Source organism: Bombus impatiens, unplaced genomic scaffold, assembly GCF_000188095.3.
Source record: "Bombus impatiens unplaced genomic scaffold, BIMP_2.2 scf_0129, whole genome shotgun sequence".
NCBI lineage: Eukaryota > Metazoa > Arthropoda > Insecta > Hymenoptera > Apidae > Bombus > Bombus impatiens.
The window spans coordinates 768,434-779,234 of record NT_176548.1 but is presented as its reverse complement, the minus strand read 5'-3'; the positions used below and the strand labels follow the sequence as shown (position 1 = coordinate 779,234).

Genomic DNA, 10,801 nt, shown 5'->3' with positions numbered 1-10,801 from the left:
ATCTGTGTTTCCAGTCTAGATTTTCGATCAATCGGATTTCTTTTTCGCGCGAACCTTTCAGAATTACTAGTTTCACTAAGAAAGTTTAGTGTGACAATTTTTGCATCCATCATACTCATCGAATTGAAATATCTGATTGAAATTGAAGGTATTAATAGTTACCTAGACAAGAAAACTTTTGTCTTTGTGATTTTATGATGCGTGTAAAATTGATAGCGTTGCAAATTATCCATGTGCACTTTGCTAGTTTATCAAATTATAACAGTGAAATACTATTAGCATTCCAAACCATAATTTTCTAAATGTAATTTCATATATCATAAATTGGCAAGAGAATTAAAAATTTGTTTTACATGCATTATATGTGCATAATATGATAAGTATTATGGAAAAACAAAGACAAAAGAATGCATGTTTGTTAATGTTGTTGAGTACATGGAGAACTGTATTGTAACGTGACTTAAATAAAGTTACCCGATGACTGATCTATGTACGATTTATTGTACCGCAAAATCGGATCCTATAATTCTTTACTCGACATGCTACAAGAATATCCTATATTTTTCTCTTTATTTAAAACTATTGTATTACTAGTTAATACTGTGACACATCAAATGAGTTCATATTAACAGTTAGCAAAAAACAATACCCAATAAATTTATTTCTTTTCATAGTTTGAAATCGTTTTACTTCTTTCTTGACATTTTGTTTTTAAACTTCTCAGTAACGATGGCCAGAGGGCCAACTGCATCGGACTTAAGAACAACGGCATTAGATGCGATCGTACCCACACTAGCCCCTTTTTGTGATTGAGCCATTTCATACAATTCTTTTTGCATTACCGCCAAAGAAACCTTGTTCGCTGAGAAAAAATCTTGCATAGAAATCAGTTCTCCAGACATTCTTCTTGGAGTTTCCAAGTAATCTGATTTAAACGAATCTCTTGCTGCTATCCTCGTTCCTCTTCTTTTTGAAAAATAAATCGTAGACAAGGAATATTTCCTCTTTGGTAAATGTGATGCGGCCATTTCCTGATTTCTGCATTGTATTTTTTGTATGATGCAATTTAATCCTTGTTTTATTATAATCGATGTCACGTTCAATAGGGAGTATGTGCAACAGCAACCGATCAGCAAAAATATAAAGTTAATGAAACGATACCTGTGTACGAAGAAATTATGTATCAATACTGCAGTATATATTATTGAACAAGATTTCGTGGGACGTACCAATGAATGTAAGGATAATACGAGTTTTGTGTACTAACGAAGTCTCCGAAACCAATAGTTGCGAAACTAACGAAACAAAAGTAGAGAGCGTCGAAGTATTCCCAATGTTCGAACTGAACGTAAACCGCCGCAGCGCAGCAAGCTATCATACAACACACTAATAATAAAAATAGCATAACCCAATATACGCTTGGTTTCCATTCATCGACATCTAAATGATCGTCATCATCTTCAAGTATGTCTGGTAAAGATTTTTCATTTTTGGACGATCCGAACGAACGTCGAGATATTGATGAATTTTTCCGAATATGCCTTTTTAAACGATGGATATGTATCACTCTCAAAATCCAAGCAAGGAAAGTGATGATCCTTTCAAGAAACAAGTTGAAGAATAAAATTCCACCTGTGTTATAAAAAAGATAATGAGAAAAATTATTAAACGTTTATCTTTAATGGTTAAACTATTGCATTACCGGAACAACCAAGAAGGCCATACAGAACAGCAACTACCTTACCCGCTCTCGTTTGCGGTGTGGTATTTCCATATCCTGAAAAACAAATTAATAATAATAACATCCACAATTTATTTCGAAACTGAAATGAACATATACAAACGTAATACAAAGTACCGATTACACAGTACCGAAGAGAATAACTGCAAGACTAGGTCGCAAGATATTAACATTCTGGAATTCACCGGCACATTCTTATGTGTGCTGCGGACGACGACCCTTACCCCTTTATTCAATGCTTTTATGACCAAGTTATGACGCGATAATACAGTCGTCAATAAATTGACTTTTAAGTGAATAATCAGAAAATGATCAAACGTGCAAACAAAATATATAGGGCGAATATGGTAAATTATTTCGTAATTACTGATACACTTGTGTCTACAGTCTTTCGAAAAAGAATACAAATGGAAGAAAAGTATAACTGAGATAAAGACCAGCATATGTGCCTGGCGTTCCACTGACCTATTATTACGGTTCAGTTACACTATAAGATGAAATGTTTAGAGTTCCAAATAGGTCATGATATATTTCTTACCAATTGTAGAAACTATGGTACCCACGAAGTGAAAGCTGCCAAGAAAATCCCATCGTCGGCTTTTGTTGATGACACCGGAGAATGAAGCGTTTCCATATGCGTATAATAACTCATCTAGTCTTTGGAGAGCAATTGGACTACCTTGCAAATGATACTTTCGAAAACTATGATAAACGCGCCAAAATTCTGCAGTCTATATAGTGAGCAGAAGTTGAACATACAAGTATTAACTTTTACTTCGATATTTATTTAAATTGAAAAATAGTAATAGAACATAGCAACCTAGACTAAAAAGGTAATTTAAAATGTAGATAAAAAAGAACAACCAAAAGATAAAAAATGGTTTCATACCTGTTGCACTTCAAGATCAGCTTCTAGTTGTTGAAAGATTGCAGCGCCAGCTAACATGTACACTGTCAGAGCGGCGAAATGAAGGATGAATCTTGCGTTGTCCTCTCCGAGGCCACCGGGGAGACACATCACCGACAATTCTCATCTCTCCAGATACAAGAGACTGGTTGCAATCCCCACTTTTGCCTTTCATCTGGGTTGGCGCAAACTCAGCGACGAACATCCACGAAAATCCGCAGATGCATTGTCAACGAACATTATCAAGATACATCATTTAAAATCTATCGCGACTCAGAATTTTATGATTCTTCAAGGTATATTTTTAATTCGATTACTTCTTTGTATTTATTTTTTTAATTACCTGTATTTGCTTTAACATAGTGTTAGCATTTGGCATATCAAAATTTTATTCGGATGACATGTTGCAAAAGTTTGGTCGTATTATTTGAAAGATGTACAATATTGTATGTTACGTAATTTTGCATTGTAAAATTGCAGGGCTACATGATTTATAAAACTATGTTGCAGAAAATATAAGGCAGTAGCATATATCGCTAGTGAAAAAATCCTATGAAAGGAAGATTCTTTGACTAAAGATAGAAACCAAGTCACTCTACAAATGGGTTTCTTGCGCATAAGGATGTAGCGTAAACTTTGTACATGATTATTTCGTGGTCTCCGTAATTCTTTGAACTGCGTCCTTAAATACGCAACATTTATGTCGTGTTATCCATTTTTTTTAATAACAGTATGTGTTACAGACCAGCCGTTTACTAGTTTTTAAAGGATGGGATTTTTGGGATAGGAAAAAATAAATCATTGTAAATTTATAATAAAAATAAAGTTTGTTAATTTATGTTGGCAACCTAACGACTCTACAATGTTCATATAAATACTGTAAACTAGGCACATTGATTCTTACATCGAAATAGTTGTAGGTACATACGTAAAATTCATAACATTCGCATTAAACACTATAATACTATTAAATACGATATCTGAATTAACAGATTTCGCAACGGCTACACTATAGTTTAATTAATCGCGCTTACAGTACGATTATCAATGCCTCGTTTGTGGACCTTCTTCCAATTTCCGCCAAACAACCTACGTAGAACACACATTAATAGTAGTAATAATAAAGTTAATTTTTAGTTTCTCCCGAAATGGAACCTTATGTCCAAATACCAACTTACATTGCACATTTCTCTAACCAATGCCTTTTCCCCGTCGTGACCGCCTTCTCGTTCTAGTTGTTCTCTAACTTCGAGAACCTGAAGAGCTCGTACCACTGCTTCTGGTCGACCTCCTATGTGAGGATTTTCGCCTGGGCTGTTTTGACTTTCCCAGGTTTCACCAGGTGGTACTTCCCAACCCTGCGCTCTTGCTTGTAAAAGACTCTTATCTTCTTCAAGCTGCTTTACCCGTTGTTCTAAACTCCTTACGTACTGCATAGTTTGGTCTGCAATACAAATTTGAAAAACTGATCAAAATTATTCGCATAAAAGTATATCTTCTGTTAAGAATTAACGTAACAAACATGATAACTGTACCATTAAACGTAGATGCATGCCTTGGTCTCGGGGGCGCGGTTTCTTCGGCATTCGTACTTGAACTTGAACCATCTCCATCATCTCTTTGACCACCTCCTCTCTCTTCATCCAAATAAAGGCAAAGTTCCTTTAGCTCTAAATTATCTTTGATCAACTCTTGCTGTTTGTTGTCCAATTGACGCAATTTATTCTGATAAGCGGATACTTCCTGACGCATAACACTCGCCGTATATCTTCCGAATCTTTGCCATTCCCTCGCTAACTTTCGACCCTTCTGTCGATCATCGTCCAGAAAGCAACAAAGATCTCGCAGCTCTTGATTATCATCGCTTAATCTTTGGTTTGCTTCTTTCAGTGCCCGAAGCTCGCTAAGCTGAAATAGGAATGCGTGAGTCACCGATATTCGCACGCATTTTTGTCATAAATTGAAATCCTACCGAATTAGGTATAGGGTAAAAATAAATTTTATGAACAATTCGAAGTTTCTAAAATATGCATTTATTCTTGAGTGATAATTTTTTAACGAAGAAGAATTCGATCATAGTGGAGATTGTTTGCGGCTGGAATCATATGTGCGTGACTGGTTCAAATTACGATGGTGGACCCGACCCGTGTGTGACCTAAAAGAACCTCAAGAACTTCCGTGTGATGTGCTTAAAATCGGTGATCGTATCTTCTTCGCGAAACGAAATAATAAAACAGAGATATCGTGATGTTAGTAGAAAAGAAGGTTACAATTATTACTTTTACTCTTCCTCTCGTTTATTCTTCCTCTGTATGACGTACAAACTTTCGCTTATTATACTACGTAAGATTAAATCTATTTGATTAAAAAACAGGTGAGAAACTAGTGAAACTCACCAAGCTTTGTATCTGTCGATTCTGCTCGGCGGCGAGCCTTGCGATATCGCTCTCGGTCTTCCGAACAAATTTGAGCATCTCCACAGGACCGAGCCTTAGAAACTCGTCGTCGGTGATCCTTTGTCTAAGCGGCGGTGTCTGTGCAGTGTTTACCGTGGGATATTGACCGTTAGGTGGCAGGTACTGACCTTGGCCGACCTTGGCCTGAAGGTAGCTATGAGGCTGTGTTTTAGGGACGGATGCAGTCAAAGTGTTTCCGCCTTGAGGATGATGTCGATGCTCTATCCTCGGTGAATATTTACTCTGCACATCCTTCTGTTGCGGCACAGGTCGTGATTGGACGGGTTGATGATGATTCAAGGTCGCGACGGGACCTTGACCAGTGGTAGACACCGAGGTTGGCACAGAAGGGCCTGTACCAAAATGAGGATGATTCTTGAGGATACCGCTGGTTGGCTGCGGTGGTGGCTGATATCGCGGTGGCACTTGCTCCACTGTCGACTTGATCACGTGCGAAGGATGCTGCTGCTGCTGCGGCTGGGACTTACTCTTATTGGACATCGCGGCTAATTTAGCTCCAGGCTGCGCTGTGTCCCATTTCAGAAAGTCCACCGTGACTTCTTCGTGTCGACCTGCCTCGTTCGACCCGCTAAAATCTGGGTCGCCGTACGGTCTCTCTTTCTCTTGCTCTCCTGCTCTCTCTCTTCAGATCGGATATACTACTTAAGAGGTGGCCCACGCGATATGTGTCTTACCTCCGCGAGTCTTACCTTACCGTCTATCAAACTTCTCCCCTTTTCCTTTTCTTTCTCTTGCTAAGATTTCTCTTCGTATCACTGTCACCTTATAAATTTCTCTAAACTTCCCTTTTATCCAATATTTTACACGCCTTGTCCTCCGCGGTGTCTTGTATATCGTTCAGTGCAACATACTCTACCACTTTTAATGAAATTGTAATTACGAGAATTCGAACAATCCTGACAAGATCTTTAGAGTTAAATTATCTGAACACATCGAACGAATCCCGTATTCGTGTTCGCGAACAACCTTGGCTTCGTCTCGGTATTAAAGAGTCGACGTCCTCGGTTTATGCTGTAACTCCGAACGATCGCGTGGTATACTCACGTTCCAGCTGTTAACAATCGGATTAAAGCACGGAAGCATAGTTTTGCGAAAGACTAGGATAAATATTGGCCGCATGGACACTTATTTTCGTTACGAAATCCTGAGCATACTAGCGATATTGCACTCCCGAGAGCTAATGCGCTCAGCCGGGCCCCCGTTTTTCTCGCTGCGGGGCCGCCGCATTTCACAAGGCGCAGTGCCGTAACATCGAGTGGGGCATTCCAGTGAAACCTTGTCGTCCGTGGCCACAGAACTGTGGCACTGTACAACGACAGAAATAAACTTTCTTACACATCTCTCTGGATTGTTAATTGATTCAGGTTACTACGTGTTGTTGCAACTACCTCTCTCTCTTTCTTTCCTTCTTTTACATATACTCGATGGTTTCTAATATCCGGAAAAGAATATAATAATTCAATCGCCCAATGTTACGCTACTCATATCTCTATTCAATTATTTTTCATAAATGCCAGTTTGCGGAAGTGTATTTGCGTTAAACCACACAATCTTATTAAATAGCGGCACTTTATCTTGTTTACCGATATCAGAGATCAATGTTAATAATCTTGAGCGAAAATCGCGTACCAACAATATGGCTACGATCGCAGACCTGCGATTTAAGAAATGATTGCGGACGACGCCAAGGCTTTAAGGTTTAGACGCGGGAACGTGGAGGCAATCGCTGATTGGACCAACTTCTTTCTTGAAGGGGGGAGTTAACAGCACGTTTTACTCGTGGGAAGTACTTAGAAAGGAACAGCATCTTAAAGTGTATGAGGATCTGTTCGGTGCAGAGATTTCTCAAAGCCTTGATTCATCCCTTCATTTTAAAATGAGATTCTTCCATTATAAAAAAAATGTAAGTAAAAGATAATTTTCGATTACTTACTCAAATTCTATGATAATTTAACGTATACAATTGCCTGTATACATATACATATATGTTAATATTAAACAAATTATAATTAAAGACATAATAAACAAGAAGCCATTCTGATGCTAGCTACAGTCTTTTTGTATTCGTCATAGAACATAAATTACACTGTCAGCAAGATACATATTATCGAATATATATTTTAACAATATATTAACAATAAATTCCACTTCGTGTGCTCACAAATTCGTAAAGTCCTCGCTGTTATGGGGGATGCTTTTTCGTAAACTAAGGCATGTACATCGTGCGTGTGCATGTCCGTGAGCGTCTACGGATGGTCAGTAGTATGTTTTCTTATGTATGTCCATGTGTGCTAACGAGTAGTTCTTGATGTGTTTGCATAAATTAATTGAATCGAAAAAAATTCATTTTTCGATTATTTTCGATTAGTTTCAGGAAAACAATTGAAAGTAATTCATCTCAGGAATCAGACTTTTCAGCTTAGATTTTGAACAAACATGGAAAAACATGGTGAAACTATCAATTAATTTCTTTATTTAAAATTTAATTGTGTCTATACATTTACAATTATATACATTTTGTTTATAAAATAAACAAACAGTATATGGGATGATGATAGAGTCTGATTGAGGAAATTATTTTTCGCGTAATTATCTTCTTCTAAATAGTGATCTTTGGATTATTGAACTAAGAATTATGCAATACTCGCAACGCAGTAATAGGTTTTACATATTTTACAGTGAAATTTTCCTAAAATAGATTATAATTATAAGATCTAATAGATTATAATGAATTCATTATAAGATCTTTGCTGACTTTTGCTGTTCCTAAACAAAATACTTATAATACACGTTATAACTCTGATTACTGAATCAGTGATAAAGGCATTGTAGATACCGTAAAATGTCAACACTTTATGCGTATGACAGAACTGAATATTAAAATTGTAGTATATATTAAATAACAATTTACCAAAGAAATTGACGCATCTCAGAATTAAATCTGCTGGTTCCTGGTCGATGTTAGGAATGTTAAATATGAACTAATATTTAATACCTTATAAACACTAACAAAGGTTCACAATGATCTACTATTACATAACTTTAGCCAGCTTTAGCAAACAAAACATTTTCTTACCGTGCTTATATTACTTTAAACTTAGACACTCTGAGATTGGGAAGTGAGGTTAATTGCTTACGTGTCACGAAGTAAGGTATGACGCTATTTTTTTTATGGTATAAATTACATAGAAATATGTAATTTTTGCGCATATAAAATATCACGCTAAAGTTCTTTTTTGTTTATATGAATTGTATATATTTGTATATACCGTATTTTTGGATAAATATTTCAGATAAATTATGTAAGCTGGAAACAGATTTAATATATGATATGGAATAGATATAGATTTTCGTATCTAATGTCACATCTTAATTATGAATAAATTGAAGATGAATTAATGATAAACTGTTTAAAAATGACTAGTTAGTGAATCAATATTGTTGTTTTATATCTAATCCCATTAACATATATTTGGTTCTATATGTGTGAATGATAGATTTATTCTAATATATTAGGAGCACTATAATTGTAGAATAATGCATTAAAAATAACAGAAAAGCAGAGTGACACTATGGCAAACAAATCCTGGAATGTATTGGTAACAGGGGGTGCTGGGTACATTGGTTCTCATACAGTATTGGAACTATTGCAAGCAAATTTTGAGGTGGTGGTTATAGACAACTTTAGTAATGCTTATAAAGGTGAGAAATAATGAATCAAGTTAAAGAATAATGATTATTTCTTATAAACTATTGCTATGAAACAATAAGTAATGTTTTATAGTATTAGTTAATATGGAAATAATGATTTGTCAAATTATTAATTGAGTAATATAATTTATTAATAGTATTTGAGGGAGTTAATGATAATGTACATATAACATAGTATAAGATGTAATGATAATAACAAGTATAGGATGTATAATATTTTTTGTATATTTATAACTACATAATTAATATTGATAATATACATTTCTATTTTTTTTAACTAGATTTTAATAAAGATGATTTAATATAATGGTATATAATACATATTTGCGATTTTTGTACATAGGTAATGATAATATAAAACCAGAATGTCTACTAAGAGTCGAAAAATTAACAAATAAAACAGTTACATTTATTCAATGTGATGTAACCAATTGGAATGAATTAAAGGATGTATTTAAGAAGGTATGATTATCAATATTATCAAATATAAATGGATCATAAAAGTGAATAATTAAAATAATTTTATTTTAGCATGAGTTTCATTCTGTCATACATTTTGCTGCATTAAAAGCAGTAGGTGAATCTTGCGAAAAGCCATTAGAATATTATAAGACAAATGTTTGTGGGACACTAAACTTATTAAGCGTTATGAGAGACTTCAATGTAAAGCGTTTTATTTATTCAAGTAGTGCTACAGTTTATGGTATCCCTGAAAAGTTACCATTAGTTGAGAATATGAAAACTGGTGATTGTACCAATCCTTATGGAAAAACAAAATATATGGTTGAAGAAGTTTTGAAAGATTTGTGTACTTCAGATAAGGTGTCAAATTTGTCTACATCTTTGGTTTTTTCAATTAAAATACAATTATATATTCATTATTAAAAGTTTTCAGGAATGGTCCGTTATATCATTAAGATATTTTAATCCAGTTGGAGCTCATTCTTCTGGACAAATTGGAGAAGATCCTAATGGAGTGCCAAATAATTTAATGCCATACATTGCTCAAGTATCTGTAGGCAAAAGGGAATTTTTATATGTTTACGGCAATGACTATGATACTCATGATGGAACAGGTAAGTAGTAAAGTACAAAATATTTGTATAATATTTATTTCGCATAGGTAACTATTTTATACATGTTAAAACCATTTATGATAATTAATAATTCACTTGTAGGTGTACGAGATTATATTCACATTACAGATTTAGCTGTAGGTCATGTAAAAGCAATGATTTACCAAAAAATTCGTAACTCTACTGGGTTTAAAGTATTTAATTTAGGTACTGGAAAAGGGTATTCTGTATTAGAAGTCATACGAGCATTTGAAAAAGCATCGGGACAAAAAATACCATATAAGATAGTTGAACGCAGAACTGGAGATATATCTGCTAGTTATGCAGATGCTAGTTTAGCAAACAAAGAACTAAATTGGCAAGCTACTAAAAACATAGATGATATGTGTAAGTTATTGTTTCACTAATGCATTAAAAACAACTGCTTATGCAGTAATTAATAAATATTTTATAATTAATTACTTTAATGTACTATTATTATTATTATTATTATTATTATTGTTATTATTATTATTATAATTATTATTACTATAGGTTTAGATACGTGGAAGTGGCAACAAAATAATCCAGATGGTTATAAATGCTAATAACAATTGTTGGGATATCTGTTATGAAAGATATTAAATATTTTAAGTAGAACATTTCATTTACATATCCAATTACTTTAAACATAAGCCATGGTGGTGCCTGATTACCAAAGTCTAAACCAAAGTCAAAAATAAATGTGGTATAAAAATTATTTATATAAACATAAATTATTGTGCCATAGAATATACATATATTCCCATAATTGTAAAATGACTGCCTATTAATAAAATAATATGTATTGAAATGTTAAAATATTCCTGAAATACATACATTATCAAAATAAACGATTTATTGGTAATCG

At 34.3% G+C, this 10,801-nt stretch overlaps 3 protein-coding genes across 6 annotated transcripts; 1 reads left to right on the top strand and 2 right to left on the bottom strand.

Moving 5' to 3' along the window:
- Nucleotides 1–566: 566 nt before the first annotated feature.
- On the bottom strand, nucleotides 567–2,760 carry LOC100749280 (potassium channel subfamily K member 13-like). Its single transcript, XM_003486675.4, has 5 exons — nucleotides 2,631–2,760; nucleotides 2,280–2,472; nucleotides 1,703–1,777; nucleotides 1,230–1,632; nucleotides 567–1,161 (listed from the first exon to the last, which is right to left on the bottom strand). Exons 1-5 carry the CDS (start codon nucleotides 2,757–2,759, stop codon nucleotides 687–689), a joined length of 1,275 nt encoding a protein of 424 aa, XP_003486723.1. The 5' UTR covers nucleotide 2,760; the 3' UTR covers nucleotides 567–686.
- Nucleotides 2,761–3,363: 603 nt separating this feature from the next.
- On the bottom strand, nucleotides 3,364–6,738 carry LOC100743095 (coiled-coil domain-containing protein 85C). Of its 2 annotated transcripts, none has more exons than XM_024365085.2 (5): nucleotides 5,593–6,738; nucleotides 5,045–5,457; nucleotides 4,184–4,556; nucleotides 3,827–4,092; nucleotides 3,364–3,737 (listed from the first exon to the last, which is right to left on the bottom strand). In XM_024365085.2, exons 1-5 carry the CDS (start codon nucleotides 5,603–5,605, stop codon nucleotides 3,693–3,695), a joined length of 1,110 nt encoding a protein of 369 aa, XP_024220853.1. In that variant the 5' UTR covers nucleotides 5,606–6,738; the 3' UTR covers nucleotides 3,364–3,692. The 2 variants fall into 2 exon arrangements, with proteins under 2 accessions (XP_024220853.1, XP_012236628.1); XM_012381205.3 differs by having other exon boundaries at nucleotides 5,045–5,745; nucleotides 5,815–6,738.
- A 140-nt stretch (nucleotides 6,739–6,878) lies between these two features.
- Nucleotides 6,879–10,792, top strand: LOC100742972 (UDP-glucose 4-epimerase). Of its 3 annotated transcripts, none has more exons than XM_012381228.2 (7): nucleotides 6,879–7,028; nucleotides 8,681–8,827; nucleotides 9,180–9,298; nucleotides 9,368–9,658; nucleotides 9,732–9,912; nucleotides 10,015–10,299; nucleotides 10,447–10,792. In XM_012381228.2, exons 2-7 carry the CDS (start codon nucleotides 8,698–8,700, stop codon nucleotides 10,497–10,499), a joined length of 1,059 nt encoding a protein of 352 aa, XP_012236651.1. In that variant the 5' UTR covers nucleotides 6,879–7,028; nucleotides 8,681–8,697; the 3' UTR covers nucleotides 10,500–10,792. The 3 variants fall into 3 exon arrangements, with proteins under 3 accessions (XP_012236651.1, XP_003486671.1, XP_024220854.1); XM_003486623.4 differs by lacking the exon at nucleotides 6,879–7,028 and adding an exon at nucleotides 8,063–8,277; XM_024365086.1 differs by lacking the exon at nucleotides 6,879–7,028 and having other exon boundaries at nucleotides 8,659–8,827.
- The last annotated feature ends 9 nt before the right edge of the window (nucleotides 10,793–10,801 follow it).

Bases quoted from the DNA above. Each gene is read 5' to 3' on its own strand.
- LOC100749280 (XM_003486675.4), bottom strand. From the start codon at position 2,759: ATGTGTCTCCCCGGTGGCCTCGGAGAGGACAACGCAAGATTCATCCTT. The intron at 1,633-1,702 runs GTAATGCAATAG...TTTATAACACAG, and splicing joins TGGCCTTCTTGGTTGTTCCG to GTGGAATTTTATTCTTCAAC. The intron at 1,162-1,229 runs GTACGTCCCACG...CTTCGTACACAG, and splicing joins TATTATCCTTACATTCATTG to GTATCGTTTCATTAACTTTA.
- LOC100743095 (XM_012381205.3), bottom strand. From the start codon at position 5,605: ATGTCCAATAAGAGTAAGTCCCAGCCGCAGCAGCAGCAGCATCCTTCG. The intron at 4,093-4,183 runs GTACAGTTATCA...TTTGTATTGCAG, and splicing joins GCATGCATCTACGTTTAATG to ACCAAACTATGCAGTACGTA. The intron at 3,738-3,826 runs GTAAGTTGGTAT...TGTTCTACGTAG, and splicing joins TGGTTAGAGAAATGTGCAAT to GTTGTTTGGCGGAAATTGGA.
- LOC100742972 (XM_012381228.2), top strand. From the start codon at position 8,698: ATGGCAAACAAATCCTGGAATGTATTGGTAACAGGGGGTGCTGGGTAC. The intron at 8,828-9,179 runs GTGAGAAATAAT...TTTTGTACATAG, and splicing joins CTTTAGTAATGCTTATAAAG to GTAATGATAATATAAAACCA. The intron at 9,913-10,014 runs GTAAGTAGTAAA...ATTCACTTGTAG, and splicing joins TGATACTCATGATGGAACAG to GTGTACGAGATTATATTCAC.